Source organism: Piliocolobus tephrosceles, chromosome 1 (genome assembly GCF_002776525.5).
Source record: "Piliocolobus tephrosceles isolate RC106 chromosome 1, ASM277652v3, whole genome shotgun sequence".
In the NCBI taxonomy this organism is placed as follows: Eukaryota; Metazoa; Chordata; class Mammalia; order Primates; family Cercopithecidae; genus Piliocolobus; species Piliocolobus tephrosceles.
The window spans coordinates 17297964-17318897 of record NC_045434.1 but is presented as its reverse complement, the minus strand read 5'-3'; the positions used below and the strand labels follow the sequence as shown (position 1 = coordinate 17318897).

The 20934-nt window shown below is 43.9% G+C and overlaps 1 protein-coding gene across 2 annotated transcripts in view; it reads left to right on the top strand.

The window, feature by feature from the left end:
• Positions 1 to 14157: 14157 nt before the first annotated feature.
• Positions 14158 to 20934, top strand: part of TRIM67 (tripartite motif containing 67) — a 53510-nt gene continuing 46733 nt past the window's right edge. The window contains exons 1-3 of one of the 2 annotated variants that reach the window (XM_023191828.2): positions 14158 to 14285; positions 14406 to 14907; positions 14971 to 15198. In XM_023191828.2, the coding sequence (XP_023047596.1) occupies positions 14158 to 14285; positions 14406 to 14907; positions 14971 to 15198 (858 nt within the window). Of the gene's footprint in view, positions 15199 to 20934 lie in introns of both variants that reach the window. The other variant, XM_023191827.2, reaches the window with a different exon arrangement.

The window sequence follows — 20934 nt, the reverse complement described above, 5'->3', positions numbered from 1 at the left end:
CGCGGCTGCACTCGCTCACACTTGGCGGCAGAAGTGGTGGCAGCTTCAGCGCCAGCTTCTGCAGACAATATGGCGGATCTGCAAACAGGTTTGTTGTTGTTGTTGCTTTTAAGACGTAGTCTCGCTCTGTCGCCCAAGCTGGAGTGCAGTGGCACGATCTCTGCAGCGAGATTTTTAAAAATTTTAACCAATCATATGAGTTGTAAGTAGTATCCCGTGAGGTTGTTTTGTTTTGTTTTGTTTTTGAAACAGTCTTGCTCTGTCGCCCAGGCTAGAGTGCAGTGGAGCAGTCTTAACTCACTGCAACCTCCGCCTCCCAGGTTCAGGCAATTCTCGTGCCTCAGCCTCCCGAGTACCTGGGATTACAGACGTGCACAATCACGCCTGGCTAATTTTTGTATTTTTCATGGAGACGGGGTTTCACTGTTTGGTCAGGCTGGTCTCGAACTCCTGACCTCAGGGGATCCGCGTGCCTTGGCCTTCCAAAGTGCTGGGATTTACAGGCGTGAGCCACCGCGCCCGGCCCCATGAGATTTTTGTATTTTTTAGTAGAGACGGGGTTTCACCATGTTAGCCAGGATGGTCTCGATCTGCTGACCTCCTGATCCGCCCGTCTCGGCCTCCCAAAGTGCTGGGATTACAGGCTTGAGCCACCGCGCCCGGCCCCCATGAGGTTTTAATTTGCATTCCCCTGATAACTAATGATGCTGAGCATCTTGTTATGTGCTTTTATTTTGCCGTCTGTGTATCTTCCTTGGTGAAAGGTCTAGGCAAATCTTTGGCCTAGTCTTATTGGAATGGTCTAAATACAAGTCCTCTGTCAGCTATGCATTTTGTAAAGATTTTCTCCCAGTCTGTGGTTTGTCTTTTCATTTTCTTAACAGTGTTTTTTGAAGAGCAGAAGTTTTTAACTTTGATAAAGCCCAGTTTATCAGCATTTTAAAATGGTTTGTTCTCTTTTTGCGATATGTAAAAATCCGTGCCTAACTGAAGGTCACAACGTTTTTCTTCTAATAGTTGTATCATAGTTACTCCTATACTTAAGATTTATGAGCAATTTAAAGTTAATTTATTGTGTATGATGCAAGGTTATGGTAAGAGTTTATTTTTGCATATGATATCCAATTGTTTTAGAGCCAATTGGTGAAAGAGTATCCTTATTCCAATGAATTGCATTTGTATCTTTGTAAAAGAGCAATTGACTACATATGTGGGAGTCCTTTCTCTTCCTTTCATCTGTATATTTATTTTTAACATACTCTTTGCTTAGTTACTGGAGTTTTATAGCAAGTCTTGAAATTACGTAGTGCAAGTCTTTCAACTTTGTTCTTTCACAAATTTGTTTTGGCTATTCTAGGTAATTTGCATTTCCATATAAATTTTAGTATCAATTTGTCAATGTCTATGAAAAAACCTTCAGGGATTTTGATTGAGATTTTGCAGAACCTCTAGATTAATTGGGGATAATTGATATTTTAACAATGTTGAGTTCTCTAATCCATGAACACAGTATATCTGCCATTTATTTAGGTCTTCTTTAATTTGTTGGGAATGTTTTATAGACTTTAGTGTAAATTCTTGCACGTTTTGCTAACATTTCCCCTAAATATTTAATTTGTTGATGGTTATATGACATTTACATTTTTATGTCCATTACTCATTGTCAGCATATAGAAATATAATTAATTTTTGTATCTTGACCTTTCCAACATTGCTATGCCCACTTTCAATAATAACTTATTTCAATATTATTTCAAAATATTTCAATAATTATCTATGTTGATCATGTTATATACAAAAAAGTGTTACTTTTTCTTTCCAATCTGTATGCCTTTAATTTCTTTTTCAGGACTTATTATACTGGTGGAGACCACAAGTGAAATACTGAACAGAAGTGGTGAAAGGTATTCCTTGCCTTGTTCTTGAGCTTAAGGGGAACGCATTCAGGCTTTTCACCATTAAGGATGCTGTTAGCTATAGGTTTTCCACAGGTGTTCTTTATCAGACCGGCGATGTTCCCTGCTAGTCTTGGTTTTGCTGAGAGTCTTTCATTATAAGCGAATCTTAAATTTTGTCCACACTATTTCTTCATCTATTCAGATGAACATAGGCTTTTTTTTAAAAGAGTATCAACATGGTAAATTCTATTAATTAGTTTTTGAATGTTGAAATAGACTTGCATTTTTGGGAAAAACCCCGCTTGATCATGAAGAACCACCCCTTTTATATATTAAAGGATTTACGCTGTTAAAATGCTGTTGAGGATTTTTACTACTGTGTTCATGACAGGTGTTGGTCTGAGGTTTCTTTTCTTATAAAGTCTTTGTCTTGTTTTGGCACCAAGATAGTGCTGGTCTCATAAAATGAATTGGAAAGTGTTGCTTCCTCTTATATTTTTTAAAAAAGTATATATAAAATTTGTATTATTTCTTAAGTTTTTGTTAGAATTCACCAGTCAAGCCATCTGGGACTGAAGCGTTCTTTGTGGGAAGGTTTTTGTGTGTTTGTTTGTTTGTTTGAGATGGAGTTTCACTCTTGCCACCCAGGCTGGAGTGCAATGGCATAATCTTGGCTCACTGCAACCTCTACCTCCTGGGTTCAAATGATTCTCCTGCCTCAGCCTCCTGAGTAGCTGGGATTACAGGCGCCCAACACCACGCCTGGCTAATTTTTTGTATTTTTAGTAGAGACGGGCGTTTCGCCATGTTGGCCAGGCTGGTCTTGAACTCCTGACCTTATGATCCTCCTGCCTCAGCCTCCCAAAGTACTGGGATTACAGGCATGAGTCACTGTGCCCAGCCAGGAGGTTTTTAATTATGACTTTATTATAATTTAATAGACAAGGATGAACCAGGTTATCTATTTCTTCCTGAGTTAGCTTTAGTAATATGTGTGTTTTAGGGAATTTGCACATTTGGCATAATATTATTCAGTATAGCCCTCTTATTTTTTAATAACTAGAGAGCTATAGCAATGGCCCCTTTTTAATGCCTGATATTGGTAATTTGTGTTTTCTCCCTTTTGCTGATTAGTCTTGCATGTTTTCAGTTTTATTGACATTCTTAAAGAACAAACTTTTGAATTTATGTATTTTCTCTGTTATTTTTCTGTTTTTATTTCACTGATATCTGCTGTTGTATTCATTATTGTCATTCTTCTGCATACTTTTACTATAATTTGCCCTTTTATTTTTAGTTGCTTAAGGTGGAAACTTAGGTCATTGATTTAAGATGTTTCTTCTTTTCTGATAAAGGCATTTAGTGCTATTAAATTTCCCTCTCATCACTGCTTTCCTTCTTAGTGACATCCCACAATTTTGATATGTTGTATTTTTATTTCCATTCAGTTCAAAAGAATTACTAATTTTCCTTTGGATTTTTCTCTGACCATGGCTTTTTAAGAAGTTCATCATTTAGTTTCCAAGTGTTTGGGATTTTTCCAGTTTTCTTTCTGTTATTGATTTCTAAATTAATCTTATTGTGATCAGAAAAGATATTTGTATGACTGAATCCTTTTAAATTTATTGAGATTTGTTTTGTGGCCCAGAATATAAATTATTTTGGTAAATGTTTTGTGTGTACTTGAAAAGATTGTGTATTCTGCTATGTTAGAGGGAGTGTTCTATAAATATCAATCAGATCAAGATGGTTAATAGTGTTTCTCAAATTTTCTATTTCTCACTAATTTTTTGTTTATTTGTTTTATATATTAAAAGGTAATGTTGAAGTTTCTAGCTGTATTTGTGGATTTATCTACTTCTTTCTCAATTCTTTCCATTTTTTGTTTATGTACCTTGAAATTATGTTAATACAATCTGCCTAAACATAGGATTGTAATGTTTTCTTGAATTATCCTTTGCTAATAATATTATTCATCTTTATTTCTGGTGATATTTCTAGCTCTAAATGTACTTTGTTTGATATGAATATAGTCTCTTTAGTTTTCTTTTGATTAGTATTTACATAGTATATCTTTGTATACACTTTTCACCTATTTTTGTGTCTTTATATGTAAAGCAGGTTTCTTGCTTTTTAAATAAAATGTAATCTGACAATTTTTACCTTTTAGTTGAAGTGATTACAACATTGACACTTAATGTAATTGTGCTTGTGACTGGGGTTAAATCTACCATCTTACTGTTTGTTTTTCATTTGTCTCTTGTGCTCTATGATTCCTTTTTCCCCCCTTTTCTGTCTTCTTTTGAATTGGGGATGTTTTAATGATTCCATTTTATCTACATTATTGACTTAGTTATTCCACTTTATTTTTGGTGCTTGCCCTAGGGTTTACAGTGCATACCTCTAAGTTACCACAGCCTGTCCAGCTCTGTCTCCTTTCCTCCTGCAACTTCAATTTACGTGTATGTTACATTATTTGACTTTGTCCCCAGCTCTGAGATCCGTACTGCCTTCTTCTAACCTCTTTGGTAAGTTGGACCATTTGTTCACATGAAGGTGAAGTGGATGAGAACAAGAGGAGCAGAGTTGAGCCATAGCAGCATCAGGATTTGAGTCCCTTTGGGATGGGCAGAAATTCAGAGGGTGGGTTGCCGGGAGCAGAAGTTCAGCCAGATTAACCAAGCACAGGTCCGAAGGGCTTGAGTCTTGAGTCCAGCTATTAGCTCAGAGTCATAAATACGCAAGAGTGGACACTTAGGAAACTCAAGAAGGAGCTGGGTACCATGTCTAAGATGATGAGGGTAAAGTACAGAAATGACTTGTGGCAGATGGCCATAGGCAGAGGTGACATTGAGCATCCCAGCATCCTGTGAGTTCTTAAAAACTCTAGAAAGGCATTTGGACTTTCATAAGATGTGAAATCACCAACCTTAATCCAAAATATTTAGATTTCAGGGAATAAGTATACCCCAGATAATATCTGTTACATGTTTTAAATTGCTGTCACCTCCACTTGATATGGGAGTTCTATGAAGATAGGAACCGTATTTACCTTCTTCACTAACCGTACCTGACACTTAGCAGGCACGCAAACATTTTCAAATGAATGATAATATGACAACAGAAGGCATGGATTAAATTTTCTTTCTCACCGATTAATGGCCCAGCACACTTGAGTAGTTATTTAATCTTTTTCATCTCTTACATTCTCATTTATAAAGTTAGAATATCATAATCCCACTTTACAGGTCTGTTGTGATGATTAAATAATGAAAGATACAAATCAAGCACGAATCTCATCCCACAAACTTAGGGTTACAAGAAATGTAACTTTATTATTGTCTCTACAGGTGAATTTAGCTTCTATTTCAGTCACCATGCTAGATGATGGAAATTTATTATCAGTCAATTAAGTATCTGAGTGATTTACAGGCAAACCCTCAGCCCTCTCTCCTCACCTTCTTGAGTAAACCTCAGTTCTGGAGTGTTTTCTGTTGTGAGAGCATGTGTCTGTGTAGGTGGACTGAGTGTCTAGGTTCCTATCACTGTCACTGTCATCGTCACACACACTGACTTCTGCTGAGATAGCCGTTTTTCAGACTGGCTTCTGTTATGGCTCTTATAGACTCTGATTAAAAGGCTACTATAGGTTTGCCAATTTTTTGGGTTAGGTCTGAGACACAGAAGAAAACATTCAGGTGCTTCTGATGCACTCGTGGGGAGTACAGGGACCCAGCTGGGCTGCCCTGGCCTGCCTATCTAAACACAGTGTACAGCCACTTCAGGTCCTCCATGAAACTTGTAGTTTTTCAAGACTTGACTCTCTACTTTCTCTCTGGTTCTACTATAACAATAAGAAATTATTTTTAAAAATCGAAACTATTTGATTAATATTATCCAGTTACATTATATAAATTATGTACAAGTACTACTAGGTCATAATGTCTTTTATCTGGCATTCTTTCACTAAAAGCTTTAAAATCAATGTTCTTAACCCTTAATCTATAGATAGCATAAATATTTAAACATATCTCTTTGTTTCCTTTGCTTTTTTTTTTAAAAAAAGAAAGCTTGCTCTCTTTTTTTTCCAAGTTCATTACTTCCATTTTTTTGCCTCTAGCCATGATCTTTGCTTTAAACATTAAGCTCCTTTAGAGCAGAGATTGCATTTTTTCTAAATATTACAGCAGTTTCCTGATAGATGGTTCTGATAGCTCTTCCATCTTCTCTTCTCACTCACAAAAGACAAGCGGCTCACTCTCTCCACTATTCTCAAATACAGCCTGACATTCCAGCCAAAACAGTCTGATTGCAGTTCACCTATTCACAAATGTCTGTTGAGAATCAGCCATTCAAGGTCACCATGTCCTGTATTGTGGGGCCAAGGGGCAGAAAATTTAAAAAATAACAACACCTAATGTTTGTTGAGCACTATACATTGACTTTTCTGAATGTTTTACGTGCGTTATTTCATTGGGTAGTCCCAGCTCTTTGAGGTTTGTACCTTTGTTATCTCAGTTTTACAGATGAGAAATTCAAGTGGCTAAGAGGTTAAGCATCTTGCCAAAGTTTTCTCAGCTAGTAAGCAGTAGAGCCAGTATTCTAACCTATGTGGTCTGGCTTCCAAGCCAACACTCCCAACTACCATGCAGAACTCAGGAGGTCTGTCAAGTTTCTACCAAACCTAAGGGCTCCTTATGTAGAAATCAGTCAAATACGGTTGCTGTTAGGAAACTGTAGTCATTGCACTTGAATAGTAATTTCCATATTATAAGTAACACTGCAGGCTAGTGAACTGGATGATGACACGGTTCTCGGTGAATTATAGCATGTTGCCCTGTGAAAGGTGCCCTGCTTTGTGGCATGAGCATTTTTTCCCTGGTGGTAGAGCCTTACAGAGCAAATGGCTGAGTAAGGCTATCAGAGTTTGAAAGTACTCTTCATGCACTATTCCACAACTTGTGCTCTGATCTCTCTTATACGCACCAAGTAACAAGTAACTTGTTATCCCCAGTATAGCACTCTACAGTTTACAGACCTCGAGAGTTTGCTCTTTGTCTTAATATGAGAGGCCGTTGGAGTTATACGCACCATCAAGTGCAATCTAACATTGATTTCCTGCTCAAGAGAATATTGAGTGGTGAGAACAAAGGCATCATGGAGCCATGGCTGTCGCTGTGGTCAGGGAGAGGAAGCAGGAGCCCAAGGAAGGGAAGCAAATGGCTCATTAGAGTGGGTGGTTAGGATGAGAGCAAAGGGAGAAGTAGAGCTTAATGGACTGAAATGGTCAAGCTATGAGGAGAAAATAGCATCCAAGAATGACAAGGGCAAAACCAACAAAGAGTCAAGGTCAGAATTCAATAAAGAGAAGCTGGGGAGAAGAAATATTTCAATATCCCAACAGAGGTGACTAAAGTGTCCAACTAAAAAAGCATGTCCCCCTAATTGTTTGAATAGGCCAATGGGTCAACCAATCTTATCCTTCCGAACTACCCCCTCATCTCCCCAGCTAGTTTTGGAATAGAGAAGATGGAAGGGTGGGAGGGTGGGGGGAAGAAAGAAAGAAAGGGAGAAAAATAAGGAAAGGAAATTATATTTTTCCTAAGGGTAGAAGGGAGTTTTATTCGTGAATGTAGCCAAGTCTCAGAAACATGCACGGTTGTGAGACCTCAGGAGGGGTCTTCTCTTCTTTTTCTGCTTTTCTGCTTTATTCTTCACTCTCTGTCTCTTTTTCTTTTTTTTTCTCTTTTCTTTTTCGGGACAACAACAGTTCCTTAACATCTGTGTTAGAGGCCCATGCAGATTCTTTCTCTGGTTTCCAATTCTACATTTCAGGAAGAAAAGATTCTGACTGGTTCAGCCTAGTCAGTTGCCCACCCATGAACTGAACAATTGTGCCTAGATTTGCAATCAAGTTGTATTAGCATGGCTGGTAGAAACCTACCATGTGGGTCAGGGTTCTTTCTTCATTTTCATCATCTCCCAGGCCAACCCACATTGCTGTAAGGAATAAATTAAATAATGGGCCCAGGCACAGTGGCTCACACCTATGATCCCAGCACTTTAGGAGGTTGAGGTGGTAGGATTGCTTGAGGCCAGGAGTTCAAGAGCAGCCTGAGCAATGTAGTAAGACCCCATCTCTACAAAACATGTTTAAAAGAAAGAAAAATTGGCTATGTATGCTGGCATGCACCTGTAGTCCTAGCTACTCTGGAGGCTGAGACAGGAAGATCCTTTGAGCCCAACAGTTCAAGACTGCAGTGAGCCATAATCACAACACTGCACTCCAGCCTGGGTGATGAAGCGAGACTTTGTCTGAAACAAATAAATAAAATAAAATATGTGAAGGGGTGCCATGAAAGTGTACAGCACTACTGCAATTCTTATAGCTGAAATATGTAACCAGAGGGAAGTGCCAAAAATTGCTTTTGTGGTAATAGTATTAGTTTTCATGCATTACAGAGATACCCTGGGTATATAAAGAATCCTCTAAATTGAAATCAATTTTCTTCATCTGGGATTTGATTCTAAACTCTTTTGCTTGCAAAAGATGCAGTGAGACAAAAGCAGATTTTCTAAGACCAGATCACCTGATCTGTACAGAAGATGAGTCTCAGAATTGGAAGGGGGTGGTCATCATTTGGTATTCAGAAATTAAAACAAGGTTGTTAAGCACCAATCAAGGATGTTTGAAGGGAAAAGTGGCTAGATTTTAAGATTACTCAATAGAAAGTGTTTTCTGGAAAAGAAGCCAATTACACACCCTGGGGAGAGTGCTTTATGTTGTTAGCGATAATTGCTCCTCATTAACTTTGCTGCAGAGACACTTTGGTACACTATGCATAGATGTGGATATGGTCACTTTCTTTGAGTTAAATGCAAACTACTTTAGACCAGATGGCTTCTGGTCTGTAGATTTCTATTGAATTTCCTCAATTCCCCTAAACTGTTAAAAAACAAACCCAAAAAACTAAAAGAAAAAATATCACAAGCTTTCATTTAAAAATTTGTTTTAGAGATTCTTATACTTGAGATTACAGCATCTGATTTTAGCTGATAAAGCTTTAAATTCCATTCTACTCCATGCTTGAAATTTGAAGGTTCTGAAAGGAATGCAGATGATTTACTTCTAACTTGCTGTGTTAGCTGGAGTAAATTATTTAACTGATTTGTGCTTTTTTTTTGGAGGAGAGGTTACATTAGTCTGCCTCTTGAGTGTTTCTGGGACACTTAAGTGTAAAAACCATCCTGCAGTACATTATCAAAAGTAACTCACGGCAGAATCTGTTTTTCTCTGCCTTGATAGCAGTGGATTGTGGAGTTTTAATTACTAATGTACTTTCCATGAGTCCAAGTGATGATAAGATGCACCATCAAAGTAACAGAGTAACAGTAGGGAGAGCAGAAGTATGTATCAATTGTAGTATACTTTTTAATTTCAGCAACATTAAAATGTAAACATATATACATATTAAAATTGAGGAAATGTGGTGATGCCTAATTCCCAGCGATGTTCTGAAAATTAAATAAGGTTCTCATTCCACACTGTTAAGTGTTACAATGCAAATATTATTACTTGCCTCACCCACCCCACAGCCCAGCCTTTAATAATATACTAGTGACTTGGAAAAAAAATGGATACGTCATTCAATTTGGGGATCAAATTTTTTCATGAGAGTCATTTTTTAAAGGAGGGATATGTTATTCTTTTCTTTTTTTTTAAACAGGGTTTCACTCTGTCACCCAGGCTGGAGTGCAGTAGCACAATCTTGGCTCACTGCAACCTCTGCCCCCTGGGATTCAAGCAATTATTGTGCCTCAGCCTCCCAAGTAGCTGGGAGCATGTCCCACCATATCTGGCTAATTTTTCTATTTTTAGTAGAGACAGGGTTTCACCTTGTTGGCCAAGCTGGTCTCAAGCTCCTGACCTCAAGTGATCCACCCCTGCCTCAGCCTTCCAAAGTGCTGGGATTACAGGCATGAGCCACCACATCTGGCCAAGGGATATGTCATTATCAATAATAGCTAATACACAGAGACTGTAGAACCAGAAGAAATCCTTTTTTTTTTTTTTTTTTTTTTTTTTTTTAAGACAGAGTCTTGCTCTGTTGCCCAGGCTGGAGTGCAGTGGCACCATCTCAGCTGCAACCTCTGCCTCCCAGGTTCAAGCAATTCTCCTACCTCAACCTCCTGAGTAGCTGGGACTACAGGCACCCGCCACCACGTCTGGCTAATTTTTGTATTTTTAGTAAAGACAGGGTTTCACCATATTGATCAGGCTGGTCTCGAACTCCTGACCTTGTGATACAGCCTCCTTGGCCTCCCAAAGTGCTGGGATTACAGGTGTGAGCCACCGCGCCTGGCCCCAGAAGGAAATTTAAAGTTCAATGAATTTTATCCCCAAAGTTTATAATAGGGTGAAACAGGTTCAGAGAAATAAAATGACTTCTCTATATGCATATGGTTCATGGCACAGTTGAGACAGAAAGAAGACTTTTTATGGATAACATTGGCTATTGTAAGTAATTATGATTATATACAGTGAAGCATTGAAGCTAGCTTTGTAACTTCAGTTCAAACAAAGGAGTGATAGGATGCTAATCCCCCACATGCACAATGTTTTAGCAAAAGTGCAGTGCAAGGATAAGCTGATTTATGTTGTAGAATTAAGGCAGTAGGAATTGAGAGTGTGAAAGCTGTCAGAATCAAAATGGAGTCACTAATGTTAAAACAAAACAAAACAAAATGAAACTCTGACAAATAGAGCCATGAAGGGAGAGTTTTCATGCATAAATGCCTCATAACAAAAACGACCACAAAAGACTCCAAAACCTACAACCTTGCACAGAGGCCATCACAACCCTACACCAAAAACTACATCTATCAGGACATCTGCCCAACAACTGCCTGTCCAGCCTTGAACTAGCATCACCCTTGTTATTGATATGTGTAGCCAAGGGTAATTATTTCAAAACAATTATGCCATCTTCTTCATTTTTTCCCTTAAAAACCTCTGTCTTCTGTTACTTCCCTGAATACACACAGAGTTTACTATGGCAAGCATCTTTCCATTGCGGTACCTTTTTCCCAAATAAACCTCTCTTCTTTTAGAGAGCCTGTCTCTTTGTTATTTAGGTGACAAGAGTGTGCGAGAAATGCATAGGTGTAGAATTCTGATGTACTAGATCACCTCCTACCCGTGGAAAACAAAGCTACACTCAGCCTGAGTAGAAGAGTGCTTGAACTTTAAGTCCTTCTGTACAGGAAAGGAGTTACACACCCCTCCAGGAGGCCACCCCTACCCCCGAGCAGTTTGTTTTGGTCCAATAATGACAAAGCAGACTGGACCTCAGCCCTATGACTACTGGTCTGGGGCAGACCTGTTCACAGTGCAACCATAAAAGGTTGTGACTTCCCTTGTGGTCACCATGAGGCTGGGCTGAGCCGGCGTAAATGATGGCACTTGCTAGGGTCACAGAATGCATCTTTAAGTACATTCAATTACAGACCTACCCATACACTGCATTTCTGACATGACCCTGTAGATTCCACAGCCCATTTCTGGAAGGCTTATCTGAGAGTTGCAGGCAGGATCCAGCTCATTGTGGCTTTATCTACACAAGGCAGATGAGGACAGGTTGTTACCATCTCCCGTCTGTGGCTACTGAGGCCTGGTTAAATCATTGTTTCAAGCCCCCTAGCTGAGGGGAAGTAGAGTCAGGTCTCTTAATGCTGTGCCAGGCTCTATCTGGCCTTAGCTTGGCCTGCTCTTCAACTTTGACACAAAATGGAAGCAAGCCGCAAAGCCGGACTGAAGGTTCATACGATTTTAAAACAGAGCCTGGCGTGGTGGCACAGGCCTGTAGTCCCAGCTACTTGGGAGGCTGAGGTAGGAGGATTGCTTGAGCCCAGGAGTTCGAGGTTGTAGTGACCTATGATCGTGCCACCGCACTCCAGCCTGGGCGACCCAGCGAGACCCAACCGCCGCCCCCACAACAAAAACAGAAAGTAGGAAACGCCGTCTGTATTTACAACTAGCTCGTTTAGTTCCCAGACATGAGTATTATGACAATATTCATTTGGCAGTTCGGGATCCGAGCGAAGGAAAGCCTAAGCGAGCTGCTGAGCGGGGCCAGTGGTCCCAGGGCGTCCTGACTTCCAAGGTTCTGGGCCTTCGTGCTGCCGCCAGGAGCTCGTCGCCACGCCCCGCCCCAGTGGTCCCCCTGCAGGGGTTCCTGTCCCCCAGGCACCGAGCCCCAGGCCTCCGCGCAGGCTGCAGCTTCCCTTTGCCTGACCCCGCCAGCCTGCGCCTCCTCACCCGGGAACTAGTAGAAGCCTGGGCCCGCGCCTGGTGCTGCAACTCCAGTCTTTAGTCTTTGTTTGGAGCACGGGAGAGGCATGGAGAACCTTGGAACCGGGGGAGGCATGACTTCAATATTCGTATCGTTGTTAAATAAACGATTTTCTAATTTGTATCTGTTTCATGCCAGCGTGAAACTTCTGTAGGCAGAGCCGGTTGCGCTGCCAGCCCTTCCTTCTGCTTGTCCCCACCCACCTCTGCCTCTCCCACCCAGCCTTCCCTCCGCAGCAGCCGGGAAGAACAGCCGAGCAGACCAAACAGCCGGGGCAGCGGGTGGGAGGCTGTTCCCGCAGCTCGTGGCTGGCGTTGGAGAATGTGGAGATTTTCCCATTCATAAAAGGAACGTGCCGGCTCGCCTCCTTGCCGCTCGCGGTCTTGCCGGCCGCCCCACACCGCCACATCCGCAGCGGGGTAGGGCTGGGTCTGGGGGCGTTGAGTTCCCAGGGGCCTACCCGGTTGTACTCTCGCCTTTCTCAGGACGCCCCATTTTGTGAGCAGCACCGCGTGTCCTCGCTCAGTCCGTGCACACCGTTGACCTGGAACGCGGATGAGCACCCTTGGTTGAAACGAAGAGACAAAATGGCTTGTGGTTCAATTCATAAATAAAACCTCACCCTTGGACTTCAGGCTGCCCGACATTTTGTGACTTGCATTTTTTTGCTTTATCATAGTTTAGGAAGCGACTGTCAGGCCACGTTGCCTATCCATTTCTAAACGACTGTCTTTTTAGGACCCCGTTTTCACCCTTCTATGGCGGTGGGTTGGGGGTGGGGTGGAGTGGCCCAGGGAGACGATGGCAGGGGCGGGGCGGGGCAGGGCGTTGTACTGATTCAAGATGCAATATCCATCCAAATAATGGATTGTTATTAACAATGATCCTCTCTCCAAAACCCTTAAAATTGCCCCTTGATTCCCTAGCAGCAAGAGGCGAGCCCTTATTCGCTGAGCTGAAGCCTCCTCCCACTCCTCCCCATTACTCTCTGCTCTGGAAATTACAACTCCTCGGCGCGCCGCGCGGGAGGCGGCGGCAGCGGCTGGAGGGAGGCGGGGAGGGGATTCCCGAGCCAGCCGGGCGCTCGCCCTCCGCCCGCTGGCTGCAGCGTCTCACGGCCAAGGTCAGAGGCTCCACAGGAGCAGCAGCTGGGAACCAGGGAAGCGGGTCAATCCCGGCCGCAGGGAGGAAGCACCAGGGTGCAGTCAGCCGGCGTCCGCAGCCGCCGAGGAGGGTGAGCGGCTGTCTCCGGGTCGGTCGGGTCCAGCCGAGGTGGCCGCGGCCCCAGCGACCTGGCGGGTGGCGGCCCAGGGGTCGGCGAGCGGGCAGCTGGAGCCCCACGTTCAGCTCCCGGGCGCTGTCCGCCGCCTCATGGTGCTGATCCCAGCCCCACGGCTGAGCGGCCTTCGCACCAGCCTGCTCACCTCCCGATCACCACGATAAGGAGCTGGGCGCAGGCAGAAGGGGGTCCTCGGGGTAGCCGCCCACCGGAGCCAGGGGCTGAAGCAGTGAGCGCACAGCAGCCCGGCCGCTGGTCCTGGGGTGGAGAGGAGGCGCGCGCTGCAGCCGGCGGCGGCGCTGGTGCTGATTCATCACCTAAAGCTCCTCGCAGGCCACCGCAAGGGCAGCCGACCCGCTTCGGACTCTGGCCACAGGTTGAAGCCGCCGGTGCGGTAGCCTCGCGGGCAGGAGGTGAGGACCCCCTCCCTTCTCTCGCCCCCCTATCATCTTAGGGCGGTGGCTACAGGACAGAGAGAGGGGCGTGCCCCTCGGCTGTGAAGTGGGCATGCCCGTGTGATGCCCCCGACCGCCGTCTCACCGGGGCGCACCACGCTGGTCCTCCGCCAGTCTCCCGAGCTCCGGCCATTCATCCCCAGCGCAGAGCAGCGCGGGCAGCCGGCGCCGCGATGGAGGAAGAGCTGAAGTGTCCCGTGTGTGGCTCTCTGTTTCGGGAGCCTATCATCCTGCCCTGTTCCCACAATGTCTGCCTGCCTTGCGCTCGCACCATCGCGGTGCAGACCCCGGACGGCGAGCAGCACCTACCCCAGCCGCTCCTGCTTTCCCGGGGCTCGGGGCTGCCCGCGGGCGCCGCCGCTGCTCCCTCTCTGGAGCACGACGCGGTGGCGGGCCCGGCCTGCAGCGGTGCGGGCGGGAGTGCAGCTGGCGGCCTCGGCGGCGGTGCGGGAGGTGGTGGAGACCACGCGGACAAGCTGAGCTTGTACAGCGAGACAGACAGCGGCTATGGGTCCTACACCCCGAGCCTCAAGTCCCCCAACGGAGTTCGCGTGCTGCCCATGGTGCCCGCACCACCCGGCTCCTCCGCCGCCGCGGCTCGGGGTGCCGCCTGCTCCTCGCTGTCCTTGTCTTCGAGCTCCATCACGTGCCCGCAGTGCCACCGCAGTGCCTCCCTGGACCACCGCGGCCTGCGTGGCTTCCAGCGAAACCGGCTGCTCGAGGCCATCGTGCAGCGGTACCAGCAGGGCCGCGGGGCCGTGCCGGGGGCGTCTGCAGCCGCGGCGGTGGCCATCTGCCAGCTGTGCGACCGCACCCCGCCAGAGCCAGCAGCCACGCTCTGCGAGCAGTGCGACGTCCTTTACTGCGCTGCCTGCCAGCTCAAGTGCCATCCATCCCGGGGACCCTTCGCCAAGCATCGCCTGGTGCAGCCGCCGCCACCTCCGGCGCCCGCCGAGGCAGCCTCCGGGCCCACTGGCACCGCCCAGGGCGCCCCCAGCGGAGGCGGCAGCTGCAAGAGCCCTGGAGGCACAGGGGCTGGGGCGACTGGGGGCAGCACGGCCCGCAAGTTCCCCACGTGTCCCGAGCATGAAATGGAGAACTACAGCATGTACTGCGTGAGCTGTCGAACCCCAGTGTGCTATCTGTGCCTGGAGGAGGGCCGGCATGCCAAGCACGAGGTGAAGCCGCTGGGGGCCATGTGGAAGCAGCACAAGGTGAGCCCCCGGGACGCGGGAGTGCAGGTGCCAGGGAAGAGGGTACGAGGAGAAAGGCTCTTGGCCTCTCCCTTGGAGAGCTGGCAGAAAGTTGGTCAGAGGGTCAAGCAGGAATTACCTCACTCATTAGCCATTCATTCCATCAGATAGTCATTTGACAAACACGTAAGGAACTCCAGGTACTCTGGACTGGATGCTGGAGATGGGAAGGGTATGGAAAGATGACTTATTAGGTCCCCACCCACCTGAAGTTTTAGGATTTATGTAGGCACAGGGCACACAAAACGCAGAAACAGGGCTCTTTTACTCGCAAAGTCTGACTAATAAGTTACCTTGATGGTCCCTTTTGAGTTAAAGCATGCAGAATCTCCTTTTCCCCTCTGCCACTGTCAGCAACTTATGGCTGGCAATGTGTCCTTGTATCTGATACTGCCAGAAAAAGATACCCCATCAAAATCTGGTCAGGTCCTTGATCAGACCCCAAGTCAAGACTAGAGTTGGTTTTTCTAACATTCACCTAAATTTCCCATCCAAAGGCCAAAGATGAGCCACTGGACTCTCTTCCTGAGAGGTCAATGAACTAGGCCTGGCAGAGTTAGCATCTTGTGGAAAGGACCCGTAACTGCCTCTGGAACTTCAGACACCAATTATTCCGTGTGCTCTTACCAGTAAACTCTCACTGCAGAGGCAAGAGGTCTCCAAACGGCCCGGCCAGAAATAAATATTTGAATTGAGGAAGAAAATAAAGTAATTGACCAAGGCTATCCAACTGGAAATAAGCAAAAAGTGAGCACAGATGAAAGGAAGAGACTAAGAAACTAACCATTCCTATATAGATTTACTGTTCATATATCGTTACTCTATAGTATTATCTGCTAGAATAAGCATATGTTGTTATTATAATTTAACATTTTAGAATAAAAAATTAGAAAAAACAAATGTGAAACACTTTAAGAATCCACCTTTAAGAGGAGAATTTGCATAATACATAGGAAAAAAAGATAAATATGTAGTCAAATCCCTAGTTCTAGAGCAGTAGATCTCAACTGGGTCGAATTTTCACCCCTTACCCCAACCCCTCCCCAACATTTGGCAAAGTCTGGGGACATTTTTAGTTGTCACACCTAGAGGGTTCCACTGAAATCTAGTGGATAGAGGCCAGGGAAGCTGATAAATATTCTACAGTGCACAAGAAAACTCCCCAAAACAATTATCCAGCCCCAAATGTCTAAAGTGCTCTGGAGAGAAATCCTGCTCTATAGTTGCACAGACCTGTATGCAAATCTTAGGACTTGCAACTTACTAGCTGTATGAGTCTAGGCACAACTTAAAACCCATTGGAAAAAATATCAAACTTAGACAATTGTGGTAAGGATTAAGTATAATACTGTCTGTTGAGCCTCTAGCAGAGCACCTTAAATATAATTGATAAATAACATTAAATGTTACTGCTGATTTGTATATTCCTAATACTTAAAACCAGTGAATTTGCAGAAAGCTACAGGGCAGTAGCAAAGAGTGCTCATTTGGCCTCATTGACTTGGTTAGCTGGAGAAAACATGAGCTGGCAACTTTTGGTAGTGTTTATGCTGAGTCCTAAAATAGCTTTGAGCTGAATCAGAATGGTTGCCTTGAATTAGTTATCATTCATATGACATTTTGTTGCATATTGCTTCACAGTAATTGCAGCTATCTTGCTTATTTCATCTTTTAAGTGAATAAACATCACTTTACAAATAAATAAATTACTCGCAAAAAGGGCTGTGACCAATTACCAAGGCAAGAAGTACAGATGCCATATCTCACATTCAGATTTCACAAACTGCTAAATCTTCGCCACTTAGAGAGCCAAAACTAATTCTGTGTGTTGCCACTCAGATTTCAGAATTAGTGAAGAGTGGAAACCAAAGAGAGTTGAGGTGAGAATTTGCAATTATAAGAGAAATTAAGTGTCTTACATGGAAAAGTGAGTTGGATAATGAGCTACGGTTTAAAGAACTAAGGTTGTACAGGAAAAATTATTGGTCATCCCTTGCTTGGGGTCAACAACAGTTTTATAAAATTTTTATCCTCAGCCAGCAATGCAAAGTTATGAGGAAATCTGGGAAGCACATGTGATATCTGCCCCCTACAGTGGGCAGTGTAAACTGTGGGAATATGACCATGCAGGATCTCAATTTTATAACATCCTCCTAAATCCAGAAGAAACACTACGAGATGCTTTTGTGAACACCCGTTTTCAAGAATGAATAGAAATGCTGCTGTTCTTCTTCAGCAAATACTGTTGATTTCTACAGAAAGGAAAAGTACTGAGTGCTCATTATGAGCATTTCACCTGGGGGCTGGCAATTAAAAGAAATGATAAATGGGAGAGCCTTGGTCAAACACTGGTGGTCTTGCTTTGTGGCTGGACATCTAGACCAGCATGTATGCTGCGAGGGTGGCTACTTTTGAAAGACAAACTAGCACACTTCATTAAGACTCCCACTGTTGGCAATTTAAGTTTTACAGTAAAACACAAAGTCTCTAGATTTTGTTGTTGTTGTTGTTGTCGTCGTCTAAAAATCTCAGAATCTTGACAAAGCCTCATTGCATCACTAGAACTAGAATTGGGACAGCAACATTTCTCTAATATTCCTGTGATTAAAGAAGCTGTCATCAAAGCCTTGCTTTAATTTTTCTCTGGCATTACAGCAGCTTGCTTCTGATTAGTGATTCTTAAGTAAAGACATATATATGTGACACTGAAATCTATTTTAAAACAAGATTGATAATCACCTTTTAAAAGCAGTGTAAAAAACTTTAGGTCTTGGCTAAACACATTTCTGTATGAATTTCTTGGGAAAGGATTAACTGTTTCAAAGAGCCTCTGATGTGAAGATGGGATAGGGAAGGGTAACTGTACAGGAGAGCTTTTGGTTTTTTGCTTCTTGATTATGAAAATCTGTTTTTCCTGAAGCTGGAGAAAAGGGTTACTGTGTACCGCAGCCTTTCCTAGTGTGACATGCCACAGAATGTCAACATCTATAATTCCTAACTCAGGGAGAATTCTGACCAGCTGGGTACAGATGACCAGCTCTGAATTAAACTGGGTAGGAGTTGATTGCTAAGTTGGGGATAGAGAATAATTCTTTTTCTTTATAGATAAGCTCTTCTTCTGGAGTTCTTTGAGAGCCATGGTAAATAGAAAGAGCCTTAAAAGAAAATCTCACTGATACTCCAGGAGTACTATTCCCACTGAGTCAGCACCTCACAAAAGCAAGGGAGAGGGTGTGGCCTGGAAACTCAAGAAAGACAGGACTTTTTATCACTCGAATGTCTTTTTTTTTTTTTTTTTAAGAGATGGGATCTTACTACATTGCCCAGGCTGGTCTCCAACTCTTAGCCTTAAGTGATCTTCCTGCCTTGCCTTCCCAAAGTGCTAGAATTACAGGTGTGGACCACTGCACCCAGCCAACTCCCACATCTTAAAGCTCTGCCAAAAGGCAGGTGGCTTCTCAGCCTGCTGGCTTACCTTATTTTGTAAAAAGGGTATGTTAGGCTTTAAAGGCTGAGAGGAAGCACCTCTACTATTAAAAGGGATAACACATACATGACAAAGAACATGTAGTTATAGTTGCACTATGATATCAGGTAAAAATATTTTAATATTTGTAATTCTTTTTTTTTTTAATATTTTGAGACAGAGTCCTCTCTGTTGCCCAGACTGGAGTGCAGTGCTGCGATCACAGCTCACTGTAGCCTCAACTTCCTGGGCTCAAGTGATCCTCCCACCTCAGCCTGCCAAGTGGCTGGGACTGCAGGCACACCCCACCACCATGCCTGGCTAATTTTAAAATTTTTTATACAAATGAGGTCTTGCTCTGTTGGCCAGGCTGGTCTCGATTAAACTCCTGGTCTGAAGCGATCCTCCCACCTTGGCCTCCCAAAAGCCTGGGATCACACCTGTAGGCGAGAGTGATTGCACCTGACCAATGTACATCACTTCTGACAGCTGCCTGCCATTTCATCACAGGCTTTTATATTTTATTTCATCAACACCTTAGTACTGAACTTTGGGTTGTTTTCTTTCTTTTGCTGTTACAAACATTTTGCTTGCTAAATCCATGCCTTACGCTCTTAATTATTTCCTCAGGTTACATTTCTAGATATGGAATTGCTACATCAAAGGATACCTGACTTTAAGATATCTAATGTTTCCAAATTACAAAGGTAATTTGTAGATTACCTTTGTAGATGACACCTACTTAATAACAAAATTATGTAAACAATTAAAAATTCACGTGAATAGGGACCATAGGGAGAAATGATATGGTGGATTTGTCTTCTTTCTCATAATTATTATTTGCTATTTTCATTACATTATTGTTAGAACTATTTTTAAAAAGAAGATGACATGTTATTTTCATATTTTTAACTATTAGTTAGGGATCTTCCCTCAACAATTGATTCAACATATACAGATATTCCTCACTATGACCTCTTGGATTTTAAGGTCCCTGAAAAGGCAAGGCCTTGGGGGCCCACCTAAGGCATTTTCAGGTAGGGTTGGGTGGGCCAAAAGAGTTAGGTAGGGAGACGTGTTTGGTAAAACCCTGCCGGGGGGCCTGAAGTCTACAACTCTATGGCTGATGACTGTACACTTGCTGCCAACTTTAAGCAGAGTGTTTGGAGTCCAAACTGAAAATAGTCCGCCAGGGCTCTCAGAGCATGTGGCATGGAAATATGCTCATTCTTATTCTGAATGGAAGCCCTAGTTTTTTTTTTTTTTATTTTTATTTGTTGAGACAAAGTCTTGCTCTATTACCCAGGGTGGAGTGCAATGGCGCTATCTCAGCTCACTGCAACCTCCGCCTCCTGGGTTCGAGCAATTCCACCTCAGCCTCCCAAGTAGCTGCAATTACAGGCATGCACCACCACACCCAGCTAATTTTTTGTATTTTACAAATTTTGACAGGGTTTCACCATGTTGGCCAGGCTGGTCTTGAACCCCTGACCTCAAGTGATCTGTCCGCCTTGGCCTCCCAAACTGTTGGGATTACAGGTGTGAGCCACTGGGCCCAACCTTTGACTTTTTGTTTTTTTTTTGTTTTTTTTTGAGACAGTGTTTCTGCTCTTGTTGCCCAGACTAGAGTTCAGTGGTGCACCATGTCAGCTCACTACAACCTCTGCCTCCTGGGTTCAAGCAATTCTCCTGCCTCAGCCTCCAAGTAGCTGGAATTACAGGCATGTGCCACCACACCTGGCCAATTTTTGTAGAGACAGGGTTTCGCCATGTTGGTCAGGCTGGTCTTGATCTCCTGACCCCAGGTGATCCACCCACCTCGGCCTCCCAAAGTGCTGGGATTACAGGCATGCGACACCACACCTGCCCCGAAGCCTAAATTTTTGAGAAGTTGAATCTTTTACCAACTCTGAAGTTCTGGGAAAAGAAGTGTCTAGGCTGACTTCTCTCCTATCTGCCCCAGACTGGCTAAGAACCAACGGCAAATCTGCTCAGAGCCCTGGGGAGATGAGCTGACTCCCCTAACTAGAGGCTGTAGCACTTTACACCATCTGTGCCAACATCACCACTGTCTTCAAGCCACCTTGGCTGTAGCCCTACCCTATGCTTAGATTTAATTCCAAGTAGGTTGGTAATTCAGGAACAACTATTAGAAAGAACCCTTATGTTACTCCTTTAAAATGTTTTCTTTCTTTCTTTCTTTCTTTCTTTCTTTCTTTCTTTCTTTCTTT